Raw genomic sequence first — 22,473 nt, 5'->3', positions numbered from 1 at the left:
TGCTGTATGAAATCCCAGCTCAGAGACACATTTAGACAGGACCTCTCAATACAGAGTGATTCCTGCTGTATGAAATCCCAGCTCAGAGTCACATTTAGACAGGACCTCTCAATACAGAGGGATTCCTGCTGTATGAAATCCCAGCTCAGAGACACATTTAGACAGGACCTCTCAATACAGAGGGATTCCTGCTGTATGAAATCCCAGCTCAGAGACACATTTAGACAGGACCTCTCAATACAGAGGGATTCCTGCTGTATGAAATCCCAGCTCAGAGTCACATTTAGACAGGACCTCTCAATACAGAGGGATTCCTGCGCTGTATGAAATCCCAGCTCAGAGTCACATTTAGACAGGACCTCTCAATACAGAGGGATTCCTGCTGTATGAAATCCCAGCTCAGAGACACATTTAGACAGGACCTCTCAATACAGAGGGATTCCTGCTGTATGAAATCCCAGCTCAGAGACACATTTAGACAGGACCTCTCAATACAGAGGGATTCCTGCGCTGTATGAAATCCCAGCTCAGAGACACATTTAGACAGGACCTCTCAATACAGAGGGATTCCTGCTGTATGAAATCCCAGCTCAGAGTCACATTTAGACAGGACCTCTCAATACAGAGGGATTCCTGCTGTATGAAATCCCAGCTCAGAGTCACATTTAGACAGGACCTCTCAATACAGAGGGATTCCTGCTGTATGAAATCCCAGCTCAGAGTCACATTTAGACAGGACCTCTCAATACAGAGGGATTCCTGCTGTATGAAATCCCAGCTCAGAGACACATTTAGACAGGACCTCTCAATACAGAGGGATTCCTGCTGTATGAAATCCCAGCTCAGAGTCACATTTAGACAGGACCTCTCAATACAGAGGGATTCCTGCTGTATGAAATCCCAGCTCAGAGACACATTTAGACAGGACCTCTCAATACAGAGGGATTCCTGCGCTGTATGAAATCCCAGCTCAGAGTCACATTTAGACAGGACCTCTCAATACAGAGGGATTCCTGCTGTATGAAATCCCAGCTCAGAGACACATTTAGACAGGACCTCTCAATACAGAGGGATTCCTGCTGTATGAAATCCCAGCTCAGAGTCACATTTAGACAGGACCTCTCAATACAGAGTGATTCCTGCTGTATGAAATCCCAGCTCAGAGTCACATTTAGACAGGACCTCTCAATACAGAGGGATTCCTGCTGTATGAAATCCCAGCTCAGAGTCACATTTAGACAGGACCTCTCAATACAGAGGGATTCCTGCTGTATGAAATCCCAGCTCAGAGTCACATTTAGACAGGACCTCTCAATACAGAGGGATTCCTGCGCTGTATGAAATCCCAGCTCAGAGACACATTTAGACAGGACCTCTCAATACAGAGGGATTCCTGCTGTATGAAATCCCAGCTCAGAGACACATTTAGACAGGACCTCTCAATACAGAGGGATTCCTGCTGTATGAAATCCCAGCTCAGAGACACATTTAGACAGGACCTCTCAATACAGAGGGATTCCTGCTGTATGAAATCCCAGCTCAGAGACACATTTAGACAGGACCTCTCAATACAGAGGGATTCCTGCTGTATGAAATCCCAGCTCAGAGACACATTTAGACAGGACCTCTCAATACAGAGGGATTCCTGCGCTGTATGAAATCCCAGCTCAGAGACACATTTAGACAGGACCTCTCAATACAGAGGGATTCCTGCGCTGTATGAAATCCCAGCTCAGAGACACATTTAGACAGGACCTCTCAATACAGAGGGATTCCTGCTGTATGAAATCCCAGCTCAGAGACACATTTAGACAGGACCTCTCAATACAGAGGGATTCCTGCTGTATGAAATCCCAGCTCAGAGACACATTTAGACAGGACCTCTCAATACAGAGGGATTCCTGCGCTGTATGAAATCCCAGCTCAGAGTCACATTTAGACAGGACCTCTCAATACAGAGGGATTCCTGCTGTATGAAATCCCAGCTCAGAGTCACATTTAGACAGGACCTCTCAATACAGAGGGATTCCTGCTGTATGAAATCCCAGCTCAGAGACACATTTAGACAGGACCTCTCAATACAGAGGGATTCCTGCTGTATGAAATCCCAGCTCAGAGACACATTTAGACAGGACCTCTCAATACAGAGTGATTCCTGCTGTATGAAATCCCAGCTCAGAGACACATTTAGACAGGACCTCTCAATACAGAGGGATTCCTGCTGTATGAAATCCCAGCTCAGAGACACATTTAGACAGGACCTCTCAATACAGAGGGATTCCTGCTGTATGAAATCCCAGCTCAGAGTCACATTTAGACAGGACCTCTCAATACAGAGGGATTCCTGCTGTATGAAATCCCAGCTCAGAGACACATTTAGACAGGACCTCTCAATACAGAGTGATTCCTGCGCTGTATGAAATCCCAGCTCAGAGTCACATTTAGACAGGACCTCTCAATACAGAGTGATTCCTGCTGTATGAAATCCCAGCTCAGAGTCACATTTAGACAGGACCTCTCAATACAGAGGGATTCCTGCTGTATGAAATCCCAGCTCAGAGACACATTTAGACAGGACCTCTCAATACAGAGGGATTCCTGCGCTGTATGAAATCCCAGCTCAGAGACACATTTAGACAGGACCTCTCAATACAGAGGGATTCCTGCTGTATGAAATCCCAGCTCAGAGACACATTTAGACAGGACCTCTCAATACAGAGGGATTCCTGCTGTATGAAATCCCAGCTCAGAGACACATTTAGACAGGACCTCTCAATACAGAGGGATTCCTGCTGTATGAAATCCCAGCTCAGAGACACATTTAGACAGGACCTCTCAATACAGAGGGATTCCTGCTGTATGAAATCCCAGCTCAGAGACACATTTAGACAGGACCTCTCAATACAGAGGGATTCCTGCGCTGTATGAAATCCCAGCTCAGAGTCACATTTAGACAGGACCTCTCAATACAGAGGGATTCCTGCGCTGTATGAAATCCCAGCTCAGAGTCACATTTAGACAGGACCTCTCAATACAGAGGGATTCCTGCGCTGTATGAAATCCCAGCTCAGAGACACATTTAGACAGGACCTCTCAATACAGAGGGATTCCTGCTGTATGAAATCCCAGCTCAGAGACACATTTAGACAGGACCTCTCAATACAGAGGGATTCCTGCGCTGTATGAAATCCCAGCTCAGAGACACATTTAGACAGGACCTCTCAATACAGAGGGATTCCTGCTGTATGAAATCCCAGCTCAGAGACACATTTAGACAGGACCTCTCAATACAGAGGGATTCCTGCTGTATGAAATCCCAGCTCAGAGACACATTTAGACAGGACCTCTCAATACAGAGGGATTCCTGCGCTGTATGAAATCCCAGCTCAGAGACACATTTAGACAGGACCTCTCAATACAGAGGGATTCCTGCGCTGTATGAAATCCCAGCTCAGAGTCACATTTAGACAGGACCTCTCAATACAGAGGGATTCCTGCTGTATGAAATCCCAGCTCAGAGACACATTTAGACAGGACCTCTCAATACAGAGGGATTCCTGCTGTATGAAATCCCAGCTCAGAGACACATTTAGACAGGACCTCTCAATACAGAGGGATTCCTGCGCTGTATGAAATCCCAGCTCAGAGACACATTTAGACAGGACCTCTCAATACAGAGGGATTCCTGCTGTATGAAATCCCAGCTCAGAGACACATTTAGACAGGACCTCTCAATACAGAGGGATTCCTGCGCTGTATGAAATCCCAGCTCAGAGTCACATTTAGACAGGACCTCTCAATACAGAGGGATTCCTGCTGTATGAAATCCCAGCTCAGAGTCACATTTAGACAGGACCTCTCAATACAGAGGGATTCCTGCTGTATGAAATCCCAGCTCAGAGACACATTTAGACAGGACCTCTCAATACAGAGGGATTCCTGCTGTATGAAATCCCAGCTCAGAGTCACATTTAGACAGGACCTCTCAATACAGAGGGATTCCTGCTGTATGAAATCCCAGCTCAGAGACACATTTAGACAGGACCTCTCAATACAGAGAGATTCCTGCTGTATGAAATCCCAGCTCAGAGACACATTTAGACAGGACCTCTCAATACAGAGGGATTCCTGCTGTATGAAATCCCAGCTCAGAGACACATTTAGACAGGACCTCTCAATACAGAGGGATTCCTGCGCTGTATGAAATCCCAGCTCAGAGACACATTTAGACAGGACCTCTCAATACAGAGGGATTCCTGCTGTATGAAATCCCAGCTCAGAGACACATTTAGACAGGACCTCTCAATACAGAGGGATTCCTGCGCTGTATGAAATCCCAGCTCAGAGTCACATTTAGACAGGACCTCTCAATACAGAGGGATTCCTGCTGTATGAAATCCCAGCTCAGAGTCACATTTAGACAGGACCTCTCAATACAGAGGGATTCCTGCTGTATGAAATCCCAGCTCAGAGACACATTTAGACAGGACCTCTCAATACAGAGGGATTCCTGCTGTATGAAATCCCAGCTCAGAGTCACATTTAGACAGGACCTCTCAATACAGAGGGATTCCTGCTGTATGAAATCCCAGCTCAGAGACACATTTAGACAGGACCTCTCAATACAGAGAGATTCCTGCTGTATGAAATCCCAGCTCAGAGACACATTTAGACAGGACCTCTCAATACAGAGGGATTCCTGCGCTGTATGAAATCCCAGCTCAGAGTCACATTTAGACAGGACCTCTCAATACAGAGGGATTCCTGCTGTATGAAATCCCAGCTCAGAGTCACATTTAGACAGGACCTCTCAATACAGAGGGATTCCTGCTGTATGAAATCCCAGCTCAGAGTCACATTTAGACAGGACCTCTCAATACAGAGGGATTCCTGCGCTGTATGAAATCCCAGCTCAGAGACACATTTAGACAGGACCTCTCAATACAGAGGGATTCCTGCTGTATGAAATCCCAGCTCAGAGACACATTTAGACAGGACCTCTCAATACAGAGGGATTCCTGCTGTATGAAATCCCAGCTCAGAGTCACATTTAGACAGGACCTCTCAATACAGAGGGATTCCTGCGCTGTATGAAATCCCAGCTCAGAGTCACATTTAGACAGGACCTCTCAATACAGAGGGATTCCTGCGCTGTATGAAATCCCAGCTCAGAGTCACATTTAGACAGGACCTCTCAATACAGAGTGATTCCTGCGCTGTATGAAATCCCAGCTCAGAGACACATTTAGACAGGACCTCTCAATACAGAGGGATTCCTGCTGTATGAAATCCCAGCTCAGAGTCACATTTAGACAGGACCTCTCAATACAGAGGGATTCCTGCTGTATGAAATCCCAGCTCAGAGACACATTTAGACAGGACCTCTCAATACAGAGGGATTCCTGCTGTATGAAATCCCAGCTCAGAGACACATTTAGACAGGACCTCTCAATACAGAGGGATTCCTGCTGTATGAAATCCCAGCTCAGAGTCACATTTAGACAGGACCTCTCAATAGAGAGGGATTCCTGCGCTGTATGAAATCCCAGCTCAGAGACACATTTAGACAGGACCTCTCAATACAGAGGGATTTCTGCTGTATGAAATCCCAGCTCAGAGACACATTTAGACAGGACCTCTCAATACAGAGGGATTCCTGCGCTGTATGAAATCCCAGCTCAGAGACACATTTAGACAGGACCTCTCAATACAGAGGGATTCCTGCGCTGTATGAAATCCCAGCTCAGAGTCACATTTAGACAGGACCTCTCAATACAGAGGGATTCCTGCTGTATGAAATCCAAAGCTCAGAGACACATTTAGACAGGACCTCTCAATACAGAGGGATTCCTGCTGTATGAAATCCCAGCTCAGAGTCACATTTAGACAGGACCTCTCAATACAGAGTGATTCCTGCTGTATGAAATCCCAGCTCAGAGTCACATTTAGACAGGACCTCTCAATACAGAGGGATTCCTGCTGTATGAAATCCCAGCTCAGAGTCACATTTAGACAGGACCTCTCAATACAGAGGGATTCCTGCTGTATGAAATCCCAGCTCAGAGACACATTTAGACAGGACCTCTCAATACAGAGGGATTCCTGCGCTGTATGAAATCCCAGCTCAGAGACACATTTAGACAGGACCTCTTAATACAGAGGGATTCCTGCTGTATGAAATCCCAGCTCAGAGACACATTTAGACAGGACCTCTCAATACAGAGGGATTCCTGCTGTATGAAATCCCAGCTCAGAGACACATTTAGACAGGACCTCTCAATACAGAGGGATTCCTGCGCTGTATGAAATCCCAGCTCAGAGACACATTTAGACAGGACCTCTCAATACAGAGGGATTCCTGCGCTGTATGAAATCCCAGCTCAGAGTCACATTTAGACAGGACCTCTCAATACAGAGGGATTCCTGCTGTATGAAATCCCAGCTCAGAGTCACATTTAGACAGGACCTCTCAATACAGAGGGATTCCTGCTGTATGAAATCCCAGCTCAGAGTCACATTTAGACAGGACCTCTCAATACAGAGTGATTCCTGTGCTGTATGAAATCCCAGCTCAGAGACACATTTAGACAGGACCTCTCAATACAGAGGGATTCCTGCTGTATGAAATCCCAGCTCAGAGTCACATTTAGACAGGACCTCTCAATACAGAGGGATTCCTGCGCTGTATGAAATCCCAGCTCAGAGACACATTTAGACAGGACCTCTCAATACAGAGGGATTCCTGCTGTATGAAATCCCAGCTCAGAGACACATTTAGACAGGACCTCTCAATACAGAGGGATTCCTGCGTTGTATGAAATCCCAGCTCAGAGACAAGATATTTAGAGTTGGGCCCAACTTTTATAATGTGTTTTTTATTTTTATATTGTTGTAAATCTAGACATTCAGATACATATCATCGTTTAAATATTCCCCCATGTAACGTTAATGGGGAGTTAAAATGGCCGCCGTAGAATGCTGTAGAGTCACGTAAATGCATCATAATGAAATACTTGGCTCTGGCCTGCCTGTAATTACTGAGCAGTTGCATCCTATTGGAAACAACAAACATGAGACTTGGGAAGAAAAAAAAAAAAAAAAAGACACGATATTTCAACATTCACTCAGAAAACTTGAAAATTTAATTTTAATTTTTAATATTTTTTTTTTTTTTTAAAGTTGACCAAAAACAAAAAAAATAATTCCTGTGTTAAAAGAAACTACAAAGCTCAGTAAATACAGGACACCAAATACAACATCTACAGAAATCCAAACGAGTACAAACATTTTTGTTGGACAGTTAATTTTACCGTATAAATGTATACAATACTGTTGGTGTTTATTTGGCACGTTACACCTGACAGCTAAAAACAATTTAGAAATACAATAAAAGCAATTCCGATGTGAAAATCATTGCAGTAGTTGTGATCCCTCAGTTATTATAATTTTTTTTTTTTAAATGTACTTTTCTTTATAAAAACAGCAGTTATTATAATAAAAAAATTAAAAAAAAAAAGATTTGTCCAATGAACACTAAGCCAACTGAAACCACTGATCTGGGGCCTCAGTTACATTCAATTAACAGGAGACGGAAGGGTCAATTCAATGGGTTCCTGACTGATCCAGGAAGTGATGCAAGACTGACTGCTGGGGGGAGGGGGGAGGGGGGGAGGAGAACGGTCCGTGAGCTCTGAGAGGATGTCCAATATTGTATGTACTGTATATGGAGATGACTCATGACATATACACTGTACGCTACATACACTCTCTCTGTGTGTGTGTGTGTGTGTGTGTGTGTGTGTGTGTGTGTGTGTACATTGGTCACTAAATGACCAAAAGTATGTGGACACCTGCTAGTCAAACGTCTCATTCCAAAATCATGGCCGTTAATATGGAGTTGGTCCCCCCCCTTTTACTGCTATAACAGCCTCCACTCTTCTGGGAAGGCTTTCCACTAGATGTTGGAACATTGCTGCTATAACAGCCTCCACTCTTCTGGGAAGGCTTTCCACTAGATGTTGGAACATTGCTGCTATAACAGCCTCCACTCTTCTGGGAAGGCTTTCCACTAGATGTTGGAACATTGCTGCTATAACAGCCTCCACTCTTCTGGGAAGGCTTTCCACTAGATGTTGGAACATTGCTGCTATAACAGCCTCCACTCTTCTGGGAAGGCTTTCCACTAGATGTTGGAACATTGCTGCTATAACAGCCTCCACTCTTCTGGGAAGGCTTTCCACTAGATGTTGGAACATTGCTGCTATAACAGCCTCCACTCTTCTGGGAAGGCTTTCCACTAGATGTTGGAACATTGCTGCTATAACAGCCTCCACTCTTCTGGGAAGGCTTTCCACTAGATGTTGGAACATTGCTGCTATAACAGCCTCCACTCTTCTGGGAAGGCTTTCCACTAGATGTTGGATCATTGCTGCTATAACAGCCTCCACTCTTCTGGGAAGGCTTTCCACTAGATGTTGGAACATTGCTGCTATAACAGCCTCCACTCTTCTGGGAAGGCTTTCCACTAGATGTTGGAACATTGCTGCTATAACAGCCTCCACTCTTCTGGGAAGGCTTTCCACTAGATGTTGGATCATTGCTGCTATAACAGCCTCCACTCTTCTGGGAAGGCTTTCCACTAGATGTTGGAACATTGCTGCTATAACAGCCTCCACTCTTCTGGGAAGGCTTTCCACTAGATGTTGGAACATTGCTGCTATAACAGCCTCCTCTCTTCTGGGAAGGCTTTCCACTAGATGTTGGAACATTGCCGCTATAACAGCCTCCACTCTTCTGGGAAGGCTTTCCACTAGATGTTGGAACATTGCTGCTATAACAGCCTCCTTCCTCTCTTCTGGGAAGGCTTTCCACTAGATGTTGGAACATTGCTGCTATAACAGCCTCCTTCCTCTCTTCTGGGAAGGCTTTCCACTAGATGTTGGAACATTGCTGCTATAACAGCCTCCACTCTTCTGGGAAGGCTTTCCACTAGATGTTGGAACATTGCTGCTATAACAGCCTCCTTCCTCTCTTCTGGGAAGGCTTTCCACTAGATGTTGGTACATTGCTGCGGGGGACTTGCTTCCATTCAGCCACAGGAGCATTAGCGAGGTCGGGGCACTGATGTTGGGTGATGTTGGGTGATTAGGCCTGGCTCGCAGTCGGCGTTCCAATTCATCACAAAGGTGTTCGATGGGGTTGAGGTCAGGGCTCCGTGCAGGCCAGTCAAGTTCTTCACACACCGATCTCGATAAACCATTTCTGTATGGACCTCGCTTTGTGCACGGGGGCATTGTCATGATGAAACAGGAAAGGGCCTTCCTCAAACTGTTGCCACAAAGTTGGAAGAACAGAATCGTCTAGAATGTCATGGCCCAAACCATGAAAAACAGCCCCAGACCATTATTCCTCTTCCACCAAACTTTACAGTTGGCACTATGCATTAGGGCAGGTAGCGTTCTCCTGGCATCCGCCAAAGCCAGATTCGTTCGTCGGACTGCCAGATGGTGAAGCGTGATTCATCACTCCAGAGAACGCGTTTCCGCTTCTCCAGAGTCCAATGGCGGCGAGCTTTACACCCCTCCAGCCGACGCTTGGCATTGCGCATGGTGATGTTAGGCTTGTGTGCAGCTGCTCGGCCACGGAAACCCATTTCATGAAGCTCCAGATCAACAGTTGTTGTGCTGACGTTGCTTCCAGAGGCAGTTTGGAACTCGGTAGTGGAGTTTTGCAACCGAGGACAGATGATTTTTACGCGATTCGGCGCTCGGCGGTCCCGTTCTGTGAGTTTGTGTGGCCTACCACTTCACGGCTGAGCCGTTGTTGCTCCTAGACGTTTCCACTTCACAATAACAGCACTTACAGTTGACCCGGGGGCAGCTCTAGCAGGGCAGAAATTTGACGAACTGACTTGTTGGAAAGGTGGCATCCTATGACTGTGCCACGTTGAAAGTCACTGAGCTCTTAAGTCAGGCCATTCTACTGCCAATGTTTGTCTATGGAGATTGCATGGCTGTGTGCTCGATTTTATACACCTGTCAGCAACAGTGTTGCTGAAATAGACAAATCCACTAATTTGAAGGGGTGTCCACATACTTTTGTAATATATACATATGCACACAGTTGAAGTCTGAAGTTTACATACATTTAGGTTGGAGTCATTAAAACTCATTTTTCAACCTCTCCACAAATTTCTTGTTAACAAACTATAGTTTTGGCAAGTCGGTTAGGACATCTACTTTGTGCAGGACACAAGTCATTCTTTCCAACAATTGTTTACAGACAGATTATTTCACTTATAATTCACTGTATCACAATTCCAGTGGGTCAGAAGTTTACCTACACTAAGTTGACTGGTGCCTTTAAACAGCTTGGAAAATTCCAGAAAATGATGTCATTGCTTTAGAAGCTTCTGATAGGCTAATTGACATCATTTGAGTCAATTGGAGGTGTACCTGTGGATGTATTTCAAGGCCTACCTTCAAACTCAGTGCCTCTTTGCTTGACATCACGGGAAAATCAAAAGAAATCAGCCAAGACCTCAGAAAAAAAATTGTAGACCTCCACAAGTCTGGTTCATCCTTGGGAGCAATTTCCAAACGCCTGAAGGTACTGGAGTGGTCATCACAAAGCCCTGACCTCAATCCAATAGAAAATTTGTGGGCAGAACTGAAAAAGCGTGTGCGAGCAAGGAGGCCTACAAACCTGACTCAGTTACACCAGCTCTGTCAGGAGGAATGGGCCAAAATTCACCCAACTTATTGTGGGAAGCTTGTGGAAGGCTACCCGAAACGTTTGACCCAAGTTAAACAATTTAAAGGCAATGCTACCAAATACTAATAGAGTGTATGTAAACTTCTGACCCGCTGGGAATGTGATGAAAGAAATAAAAGCTGAAATAAATCAAATCTCTCTACTATTATTCTGACATTTCACATTCTGAAAATAAAGTGGTGATCCTAACTGACCTAAAACATGGAAATGTTTACTAGGATTAAATGTCAGGAATTGTGTAAAAACTGAGTTTTAAATGTATTTGGCTATGGTGCATGTAAACTTCCGACTTCAACTGCGTGTATAGATATATATACATAGAGATAGATCTATACTGTATATATCTATCTATATCACACACAGTGCATTCTGAAAGTATTCAGACCCCTTCACTTTTTCTACATTACAGCCTTATTCTAAAATGGACACAATACTCCATAATGACAAAGCGAAAACAGGTTTTTCAGAATTTTTGCACATTTATTTACAACAAAAACAGATACCTTATTTACATAAGTATTCAGACCTTTTGCTATGAGACTCGAAACTGAGCTCAGGTGCATCCTGTTTCCATTGATCATCCTTGAAATGTTTCTACAACTTGATGGGAGTCCACCTGTGGTAAATTCAATTGATTGGACATGATTTGGAAAGGCACACACCTGTCTATATAAGGTCCCACAGTTGACAGAGCATGTCGGAGTAAAAACCAAGCCATGAGGTTGAAGGAATTGTCCGTAGATCTCAGAGACAGGATTGTGTTGAAGCACAGATCTGAGGAAGGGTACCAAAAAATGTCTGCATCATTGAAGCTCCCCAAGAACACAGTGGCCTCCATCATTCTTAAATGGAAGAAGTTTGGAACCACCAAGACTCTTCCTAGAGCTGGCCGCCCGGCCAAACTGAGCAATCGAGGGAGAAGAGTTCCTCTATGGACATGGGAGAACCTTCCAGAAGGACAACCATCTCTGCAGCACTCCACCAATCAGGCCTTTATGGTAGAGTGGCCAGACGGAAGCCATTCTTCAGTAAAAGGCACATGACAGCCCACCTGGAGTTTGCCAAAAGGCACCTAAAGGACTCTGACCATGAGAAACGAGATTCTCTGGTCTGATGAAACCAAGATTGAACTCTTTGGCCTGAAAGCCAAGCGTCACGTCTGGAGGAAACAAGGCACCATCCCTACGGTGAAGCATGGTGGTGGCAGCATCATGCTGTGGGGATGTTTTTCAGCAGCAGGGACTGGGAGACTAGTCAGGATCGAGGCAAAGATGAACGGAGTAAAGTACAGAGAGATCCTTGATGAAAACCTGCTCCAGAGAACTCAGGACCTCAGACTGGGGTGAAGGTTCACCTTCCAACAAGACAACGACCCTAAGCACCCAGCCAAGACAACGCAGGAGTGGCCTCGGGACAAGTCTCTGAATGTCCTTGAGTAGCCCAGCCAGAGCCCGGACTTGAACCTGATCGAACATCTCTGGAGAGACCTGAAAATAGCTGTGCAGCGACGCTCCCCATCCAACCTGACAGAGCTTGAGAGGATCAGCAGAGAAGAATGGGAGAAACTCCCCAAATACAGGTGTGCCAAGTTTGTAGCGTCGTACCCAAGAAGACTCAGGGCTGTAATCGCTGCCAAAGGTGCTTCAACAAAGTACTGAGTAAAGGGTCTGAATACTTATGGAAATGTGATATTTCCAATCTGAATACAGTTTTAAAAATGTCTAAAAACCTGTTTTTGCTTTGCCACTATGGGGTTGCGCTATCGCTAGGGGGTTGCTACGGGGTTGCGCTGTCGCTATGGGGTTGCGCTGTCGCTAGGGGGTTGCGCTGTCGCTAGGGGGTTGCTATGGGGTTGCGCTGTCGCTAGGGGGTTGCGCTGTCGCTAGGGGGTTGCTACGGGGTTGCGCTGTCGCTAGGGAGTTGCTATGGGGCTGTCGCTAGGGAGTTGCTATGGGGCTGTCGCTAGGGGGTTGCGCTGTCGCTAGGGGGTTGCTATGGGGTTGCGCTGTCGCTAGGGGGTTGCGCTGTCGCTAGGGGGTTGCTACGGGGTTGCGCTGTCGCTAGGGACTTGCTATGGGGCTGTCGCTAGGGAGTTGCGCTGTCGCTAGGGAGTTGCTATGGGGTTGTGCTGTCGCTAGGGGGTTGTGCTGTCGCTAGAGGGTATTGTACGTGTGTATATACACATATGACTCAGGGCCAGATGTTATGGGGTTGTGCTGTCGCTAGGGGGTTGCTATGGGGTTGTGCTGTCGCTAGGGGGTTGCTATGGGGTTGTGCTGTCGCTAGGGGGTTGCTATGGGGTTGTGCTGTCGCTAGGGGGTTGCTATGGGGTTGTGCTGTCGCTAGGGGGTTGCTAGGGGGTTGTGTTGACGCTAGGGGGTTGCTATGGGGTTGTGCTGACGCTAGGGGGTTGCTATGGGGTTGTGCTGTCGCTAGGGGGTTGCTAGGGGGTTGTGTTGTCGCTAGGGGGTTGCTAGGGGGTTGTGTTGTGGCTAGGAGGTGGCTAGGGGGTTGCTAGGGGGTTGTGCTGTTGCTAGGGGGTTGCTAGGGGGTTGTGTTGTCGCTAGGGGGTTGCTAGGGCGTTGTGTTGTGGCTAGGGGGTGGCTAGGAGGTTGCTAGGGGGTTGTGTTGTGGCTAGGAGGTGGCTAGGGGGTTGCTAGGGGGTTGTGCTGTTGCTAGGGTGTTGCTAGGGGGTTGTGTTGTCGCTAGGGGGTTGCTAGGGGGTTGTGTTGTGGCTAGGGGGTGGCTAGGGGGTTGCTAGGGGGTGGCTAGGGGGTTGTGTTGTGGTTGAATATAACTAAGACAGCACAACACATCTAGTAAGGTACAGTGCTGTACCCCATTCAACAGGGCACATCTCGGTGTGTGGTGGTCTATGGCCAGCGGCAGGGTTTGAGCTGGTCATAGGAGCTGCTCTCTCTACAAAGCTTTGCTGCTGTCGACAAACCAGAGAAAAATGTTGGTTATTCATAATAACACAGTGACTTTCACAACATCACTGGACAAAGGGGGGGGGGGGGAGGCCCACAAGCTAGTCAAATCACCACTGAAAACCATCAGCACATGAACACAGACATGCACCGTACGTACAGGAACCTGTTCCAAAACAAAACCCCCCCTCCCTGATTGAAACGTGTTTAACATGCGCCAGTTAAAACATCTAAAAAAATATAAAATGTTGACGTTGTTTCTCTTCACAACAGTAGATGAGAAATACAACAGAATTGCATGCTTGATATCCTTTAAACAACTTCTAATGGAAACACATCCCATAACGTCTGTTCTGTAACCATGACTACATTCTGGAGGGGGGGAAATCTCGTTTAACTTATTAACAGCCCACAAGGCTGTGAACAAATGTCTTGAAGGCTCTGCTTAAGGATCATTTCTAACATTTTAAAATTTGAAATGCAATTTACCATTTTAAAAAGTCTTTTTGTAAAATGTTTTTTTTTATAAAAACAAATGTATTTAAGAGAAACATGTCAAAAAAAAACAAACAGGTAGTTAATATTAATAACCACATTATCTGTGACAGGAAGTGTCCCAAAAGGGAAGTCTATTCCCTATAATAGTGCACTACTGCAGACCACAGGGACCAGAGCCCTTATGGGTTTCCCTATGGGGTCCTGGTCTAAAGTAGTGCACTATAATAGGGGATAGGGTGCCCTTTGGGACACGTCCCTGGGGACACGTCCTCTTCCTGTATTTCAAACCATTACTAAAGGCCTTTAACAGTATCTGCATAGTACTACATGGAGACGCCCATCTTTAACTTGAGTCTGAAAAATACCAGCACAAATATTCAATTCAAAATATTACAACTTAAACACAAGTGTATCAAGCTTGAAAAACACATCAACACAAACATCCACATTCTAACAGTAAAATAACTCAAAACAATTCTCTCTCCATGTCTTTCATTCTCTCCCTCTCTCTCATTCCCCCTCTCTCTCTCATTCCCCCTCTCTCTCTCTCTCATTCCCCCTCTCTCTCATTCCCCCTCTCTAGCTCTCTCTCTCTCATTCCCCCTCTCTCTCACTCTCTCTCTCATTCCCCCTCTCTCTCTCTCTCTCTCTCTCTCATTCCCTCTCTCTCTCTCTCATTCCCTCTCTCTCATTCCCTCTCTCTCATTCCCTCTCTCTCATTCCCTCTCTCTCATTCCCTCTCTCTCTCTCTCTCATTCCCTCTCTCTCTCTCATTCCCCCTCTCTCTCTCTCTCATTCCCCCTCTCATTCCCCCTCTCTCTCTCTCTCTCTCTCATTCCCTCTCTCTCTCTCTCATTCCCTCTCTCTCAAACTGTTTACGATAGACACCAGAACTAGGAGGACCTAGTTGAGGGCAGTGGGTGTGTCCAGTACGGAGCGTTGAGAACACCGACAACCAACCAAACAGAGAGCCCAGTTTACAGTTTTAAAACAGCATCCTATTCCCTATGTAGTGCACTACTGCAGACCAGGGCCTACAGGGCTTAAAAGTACTGCTTAATACAGAGAATAGGGGTGTGATTTGGGACGCGGGCCCCTAGGACTTATCAAATACATGGCGAGTGGACTGGATGACATCATGAGAGCCTGGGGATGATGTCACGTTGCTGCTGGGAGTGGTCAGAGGAGGAGTCAGGAGAACATGGCTGGCTCTCATTGGCCCGTTGTCTTCAGTGTCATCATTTGAAGGCGTGGCTTGTCTTCTTCATCAGTTTGCTCCAAAGGTGGAGGGGGGGGGAGGGGCTATTTGGATTCACCCAAACTGGAAATGGAATGACACAGACTGGTTAGTGGAGGTAACAGACTGGTTAGTGGAGGTAACAGACTGGTTAGTGGAGGTAACAGACTGGTTAGTGGAGGTAACAGACTGGTTAGTGGAGGTAACAGACTGGTTAGTGGAGGTAACAGACTGGTTAGTGGAGGTAACAGACTGGTTAGTGGAGGTAACAGACTGGTTAGTGGAGGTAACAGACTGGTTAGTGGAGGTAACAGACTGGTTAGTGGAGGTAACAGACTGGTTAGTGGAGGTAACAGACTGGTTAGTGGAGGTAACAGACTGGTTAGTGGAGGTAACAGACTGGTTAGTGGAGGTAACAGACTGGTTAGTGGAGGTAACAGACTGGTTAGTGGAGGTAACAGACTGGTTAGTGGAGGTAACAGACTGGTTAGTGGAGGTAACAGACTGGTTAGTGGAGGTAACAGACTGGTTAGTGGAGGTAACAGACTGGTTAGTGGAGGTAACAGACTGGTTAGTGGAGGTAACAGACTGGTTAGTGGAGGTAACAGACTGGTTAGTGGAGGTAACAGACTGGTTAGTGGAGGTAACAGACTGGTTAGTGGAGGTAACAGACTGGTTAGTGGAGGTAACAGACTGGTTAGTGGAGGTAACAGACTGGTTAGTGGAGGTAACAGACTGGTTAGTGGAGGTAACAGACTGGTTAGTGGAGGTAACAGACTGGTTAGTGGAGGTAACAGACTGGTTAGTGGAGGTAACAGACTGGTTAGTGGAGGTAACAGACTGGTTAGTGGAGGTTAGTGGAGGTAACAGACTGGTTAGTGGAGGTAACAGACTGGTTAGTGGAGGTAACAGACTGGTTAGTGGAGGTAACAGACTGGTTAGTGGAGGTAACAGACTGGTTAGTGGAGGTAACAGACTGGTTAGTGGAGGTAACAGACTGGTTAGTGGAGGTAACAGACTGGTTAGTGGAGGTAACAGACTGGTTAGTGGAGGTTGGTGGACCTAACAGACTGGTTAGTGGAGGTTGGTGGAGGTAACAGACTGGTTAGTGGAGGTAACAGACTGGTTAGTGGAGGTAACAGACTGGTTAGTGGAGGTAACAGACTGGTTAGTGGAGGTTAGTGGAGGTAACAGACTGGTTAGTGGAGGTAACAGACTGGTTAGTGGAGGTAACAGACTGGTTAGTGGAGGTTAGTGGAGGTAACAGACTGGTTAGTGGAGGTAACAGACTGGTTAGTGGAGGTTACAGACTGGTTAGTGGAGGTTGGTGGACAAAACAGACTGGTTAGTGGAGGTAACAGACTGGTTAGTGGAGGTAACAGACTGGTTAGTGGAGGTTAGTGGAGGTAACATACTGGTTAGTGGAGGTAACAGACTGGTTAGTGGAGGTTGGTGGACCTAACAGACTGGTTAGTGGAGGTTGGTGGAGGTAACAGACTGGTTAGTGGAGGTAACAGACTGGTTAGTGGAGGTTGGTGGAGGTAACAGACTGGTTAGTGGAGGTAACAGACTGGTTAGTGGAGGTTGGTGGACCTAACAGACTGGTTAGTGGAGGTTGGTGGAGGTAACAGACTGGTTAGTGGAGGTTAGTGGAGGTAACAGACTGGTTAGTGGAGGTTAGTGGAGATAACAGACTGGTTAGTGGAGGTTAGTGGAGGTAACAGACTGGTTAGTGGAGGTTGGTTGACGTAACAGACTGGTTAGTGGAGGTTGGTGGAGGTAACAGACTGGTTAGTGGAGGTTGGTGGAGGTAACAGACTGGTTAGTGGAGGTTACAGACTGGTTAGTGGAGGTTGGTGGAGGTAACAGACTGGTTAGTGGAGGTTACAGACTGGTTAGTGGAGGTTGGTGGACCTAACAGACTGGTTAGTGGAGGTTGGTGGAGGTAACAGACTGGTTAGTGGAGGTTAGTGGACGTAACAGACTGGTTAGTGGAGGTTGGTGGAGGTAACAGACTGGTTAGTGGAGGTTGGTGGACCTAACAGACTGGTTAGTGGAGGTTGGTGGACCTAACAGACTGGTTAGTGGAGGTTGGTGGAGGTAACAGACTGGTTAGTGGAGGTAACAGACTGGTTAGTGGAGGTTGGTGGAGGTAACAGACTGGTTAGTGGAGGTAACAGACTGGTTAGTGGAGGTTAGTGGACAAAACAGACTGGTTAGTGGAATTAACAGACTGGTTAGTGGAGGTTGGTGGACCTAACAGACTGGTTAGTGGAGGTTGGTGGATGTAACAGACTGGTTAGTGGAGGTTAGTGGAGGTAACAGACTGGTTAGTGGAGGTTAGTGGAGGTAACAGACTGGTTAGTGGAGGTTAGTGGAGGTAACAGACTGGTTAGTGGAGGTTGGTTGACGTAACAGACTGGTTAGTGGAGGTTGGTGGAGGTAACAGACTGGTTAGTGGAGGTTGGTGGAGGTAACAGACTGGTTAGTGGAGGTTACAGACTGGTTAGTGGAGGTTGGTGGAGGTAACAGACTGGTTAGTGGAGGTTACAGACTGGTTAGTGGAGGTTGGTGGACCTAACAGACTGGTTAGTGGAGGTTGGTGGAGGTAAAAGACTGGTTAGTGGAGGTTAGTGGACGTAACAGACTGGTTAGTGGAGGTTGGTGGAGGTAACAGACTGGTTAGTGGAGGTTGGTGGACCTAACAGACTGGTTAGTGGAGGTTGGTGGACCTAACAGACTGGTTAGTGGAGGTTAGTGGACCTAACAGACTGGTTAGTGGAGGTTGGTGGACCTAACAGACTGGTTAGTGGAGGTTGGTGGACCTAACAGACTGGTTAGTGGAGGTTGGTGGACCTAACAGACTGGTTAGTGGAGGTTGGTGGACCTAACAGACTGGTTAGTGGAGGTTGGTGGACCTAACAGACTGGTTAGTGGAGGTTGGTGGACCTAACAGACTGGTTAGTGGAGGTTGGTGGACCTAACAGACTGGTTAGTGGAGGTTGGTGGACCTAACAGACTGGTTAGTGAGGTTGGTGGACCTAACAGACTGGTTAGTGGAGGTTAGTGGAGGTAACAGACTGGTTAGTGGAGGTTGGTGGACCTAACAGACTAGTTAGTGGAGGTTGGTGGAGGTAACAGACTGGTTAGTGGAGGTTAGTGGAGGTAACAGACTGGTTAGCGGAGGTTGGTGGCCCTAACAGACTAGTTAGTGGACGTAACAGACTGGTTAGTGGAGGTAACAGACCGGTTAGTGGAGGTTAGTGGCCCTAACAGACCGGTTAGTGGAGGTTGGTGGACCTAACAGACTGGTTAGTGGAGGTTAGTGGACCTTACAGACTGGTTAGTGGAGGTTGGTGGCCCTAACAGACTGGTTAGTGGAGGTTGGTGGACCTAACAGACTGGTTAGTGGACCTAACAGACCGGTTAGTGGAGGTTGGTGGCCTTAACAGACTGGTTAGTGGAGGTTGGTGGACCTAACAGACCAGTTAGCGATCCACTCTAGTCCTGGTTCAGATATTCAGTCCTCTCTCTATTAATCAGGTACTACAGAGCAACCGTGTTCGATCTCACACTAGGGGTGAGACAGAGACGGGAATCACACTAGGGGTGAGACAGAGACAGAGAAAGGAATAGAGTAGCAGCCTTACATTGTCTTGACCCCCAAGGTAGGATCGGTTTAGAACTGTCCAGCGCTGCTGGGATCACACTGTAACAGACGTACGATGGAGGGGTCACTTTTAGCTCCTTTAATGAACTCTTCCAGAGACAGTTTACCTGGACAAACAGGAAACAGGAAACAGTCATGTTAGATTAACCTTTAATGAACTCTTCCAGAGACAGTTTACCTGGACAAACAGGAAACAGGAAACAGTCATGTTAGATTAACCTTTAATGAACTCTTCCAGAGACAGTTTACCTGGACAAACAGGAAACAGGAAACAGTCAGGTAAACACTAGCTATATGAGTGTATAATAATGATCAAATAGAGAGTTTGAAGTTTGGACAACGAGCTGAAAACCACTGAGTAAGTAGGTCCCCAACAGGCGGTAACGCTAGTAGTCAGATGAGGGATTATTAACAGGCGGTATCGCTAGTAGTCAGATGCGGGATTATTAACAGGCGGTAACGCTAGCAGTCAGATGTGGGATTATTAACAGGCGGTAACGCTAGTAGTCAGATGAGGGATTATTAACAGGCGGTAACGCCAGTAGTCAGATGTGGGATTATTAACAGGCGGTAACGCTAGTAGTCAGATGTGGGATTATTAACAGGCGGTAACGCTAGTAGTCAGATGAGGGATTATTAACAGGCGGTAACGCTAGTAGTCAGATGCGGGATTATTAACAGGCGGTAACGCTAATAGTCAGATGCGGGATTATTAACAGGCGGTAACGCTAGTAGTCAGATGAGGGATTATTAACAGGCGGTAACGCTAGTAGTCAGATGAGGGATTATTAACAGGCGGTAACGCTAGTAGTCAGATGAGGGATTATTAACAGGCGGTATCGCTAGTAGTCAGATGCGGGATTATTAACAGGCGGTAACGCTAGCAGTCAGATGCGGGATTATTAACAGGCGGTAACGCTAGTAGTCAGATGTGGGATTATTAACAGGCGGTAATGCTAGTAGTCAGATGTGGGATTATTAACAGGCGGTAACGCTAGCAGTCAGATGTGGGATTATTAACAGGCGGTAACGCAGTATCCACGTTTTCATATCGTCATTACCATCCTTCTCTCATCCCGGGATTTGGGTTATTACCGGTTTAGCACAGAAGGGGGCGCTAAAAAAGCAAGAAAAGCCCATTGGGCCTCTATTACCAGAACGCTAACCAAATTACCACAAACCAATAGCAAAATCACATGGACGCTGTTAGCTAAATGCTAACAAGCGAAAACGTACATAAACTAAATTGCAAAGACAAACAAATCCATCTCATAAAGTTATACCAGCATAGCTGGTATCTACCAGATGTAAAGTTATACCAGCATAGCTGGTATCTACCAGATGTAAAGTTTTACCAGCATAGCTGGCATCTACCAGATGTAAAGTTATACCAGCATAGCTGGTATCTACCAGATGTAAAGTTATACCAGCATAGCTGGTATCTACCAGATGTAAAGTTATACCAGCATAGCTGGTATCTACCAGATGTAAAGTTTTACCAGCATAGCTGGCATCTACCAGATGTAAAGTTATACCAGCATAGCTGGTATCTACCAGATGTAAAGTTATACCAGCATAGCTAGTATCTACCAGATGTAAAGTTATACCAGCATAGCTGGTATCTACCAGATGTAAAGTTATACCAGCATAGCTGGCATCTACCAGATGTAAAGTTATACCAGCATAGCTGGCATCTACCAGATGTAAAGTTATACCAGCATAGCTGGTATCTACCAGGTGTAAAGTTATACCAGCATAGCTAGCATCTACCAGGTGTAAAGTTATACCAGCATAGCTAGTATCTACCAGGTGTAAAGTTATACCAGCATAGCTGGTATCTACCAGATGTAAAGTTATACCAGCATAGCTAGCATCTACCAGATGTAAAGTTTTACAAGCATAGCTAGCATCTACCAGATGTAAAGTTTTACAAGCATAGCTAGTATCTAGAGTATGTAAAGTTATACAAGCATAGCTAGTATCTACCAGGTGTAAAGTTATACAAGCATAGCTAGTATCTACCGTATGTAAAGTTATACAAGCATAGCTAGTATCTACCATATGTAAAGTTATACCAGCATAGCTGGTATCTACCATATGTAAAGTTATACCAGCATAGCTAGCATCTACCAGATGTAAAGTTTTACAAGCATAGCTAGCATCTACCAGATGTAAAGTTTTACAAGCATAGCTAGTATCTAGAGTATGTAAAGTTATACAAGCATAGCTAGTATCTACCAGGTGTAAAGTTATACAAACATAGCTAGTATCTAGAGTATGTAAAGTTATACAAGCATAGCTGGTATCTACCAGATGTAAAGTTATACCAGCATAGCTGGTATCTACCAGATGTAAAGTTATACCAGCATAGCTGGTATCTACCAGATGTAAAGTTATACCAGCATAGCTAGTATCTACCAGATGTAATTTATGGTGAAGGTGGACATTTACAAGTGAAAGAGAAATTGTGCAAATGAACAAAGTTGTGATGCTTTTCTGAAGGAAGAACAGCAGCATGTCTACATGGAGCAGAGGGGAGAAGAACAGCATGTCTACATGGAGCAGAGGGGAGAAGAACGGAGGGGGAACAGCAGCATGTCTACACGGAGCAGAGGGGAGAAGAACGGAGGAGGAACAGCAGCATGTCCACACGGAGCAGAGGGGAGAAGAACGGAGGGGGAACAGCAGTATGTCTACATGGAGCAGAGGGGAGAAGAACGGAGGAGGAACAGCAGCATGTGTAAACGGAGCAGAGGGGAGAAGAACGGAGAAGAACAGCAGCATGTCTACATGGAGCAGAGGGGAGAAGAACAGCAGCATGTCTACATGGAGCAGAGGGGAGAAGAACGGAGGAGGAACAGCAGCATGTCCACACGGAGCAGAGGGGAGAAGAACGGAGGAGGAAATAAACACCAGTAGGAAGCACAAGGGACAAAATGGCAGCTGTACAGATAAGTCAAAGAGCTCTGGATGAGTTATGTCAGAAAGCCGTTGTAAGACACCAGATGGTAAACATTTAGCTGTAAGTTCATCACCTCAGGTGCGCCGTACAACAGAGACTTGACGGTAGATATAGAACGCTGTGGACTGAAGAGTCTCCCATTGTGCCATTTACAAACAAACGCCTGGACTGGGGAACTACGTTAAGCTTCATAACAGAAAATAATGTACCAGGTCAAATGAAGAATGCAATCTGATTTATCTCCTAACGTACTGGACTGCAGGTATTAACTTAAAAAGAAGCTACAAACATTCACATTTGTATAAAAAAATCTTCAAATAAATAGTTTTGACAGTATTGAAAGACCAGCGTGTGGCATTTTCTCAATAGCTGGGGCGGAATACCCTATACCAGTACACTCCCT

General features: G+C 46.1%; 1 protein-coding gene across 2 annotated transcripts in view; it reads right to left on the bottom strand.

The window, feature by feature from the left end:
* Positions 1-6,859: 6,859 nt before the first annotated feature.
* The window catches only part of LOC106596094 (neurocalcin-delta A), a 55,779-nt gene continuing 40,165 nt past the window's right edge, over positions 6,860-22,473 (bottom strand). The window contains exons 4-5 of one of the 2 annotated variants that reach the window (XM_082971282.1): positions 19,089-19,215; positions 6,860-15,522 (exon numbers count right to left, since the gene is read on the bottom strand). In XM_082971282.1, coding sequence (XP_082827408.1) covers positions 19,118-19,215 — 98 coding nt within the window. In that variant the 3' untranslated portion in view covers positions 6,860-15,522; positions 19,089-19,117. Of the gene's footprint in view, positions 15,523-19,088; positions 19,216-19,274; positions 19,358-22,473 lie in introns of those variants that run through there. The other variant, XM_082971283.1, reaches the window with a different exon arrangement.

Source organism: Salmo salar, unplaced genomic scaffold (genome assembly GCF_965601325.2).
Source record: "Salmo salar unplaced genomic scaffold, fSalSal1 ptg000245l, whole genome shotgun sequence".
Classification (NCBI taxonomy): Eukaryota; Metazoa; Chordata; class Actinopteri; order Salmoniformes; family Salmonidae; genus Salmo; species Salmo salar.
Note: the sequence above shows the minus strand (reverse complement) of the source record. Positions and strands in the feature narration are given on the sequence as shown.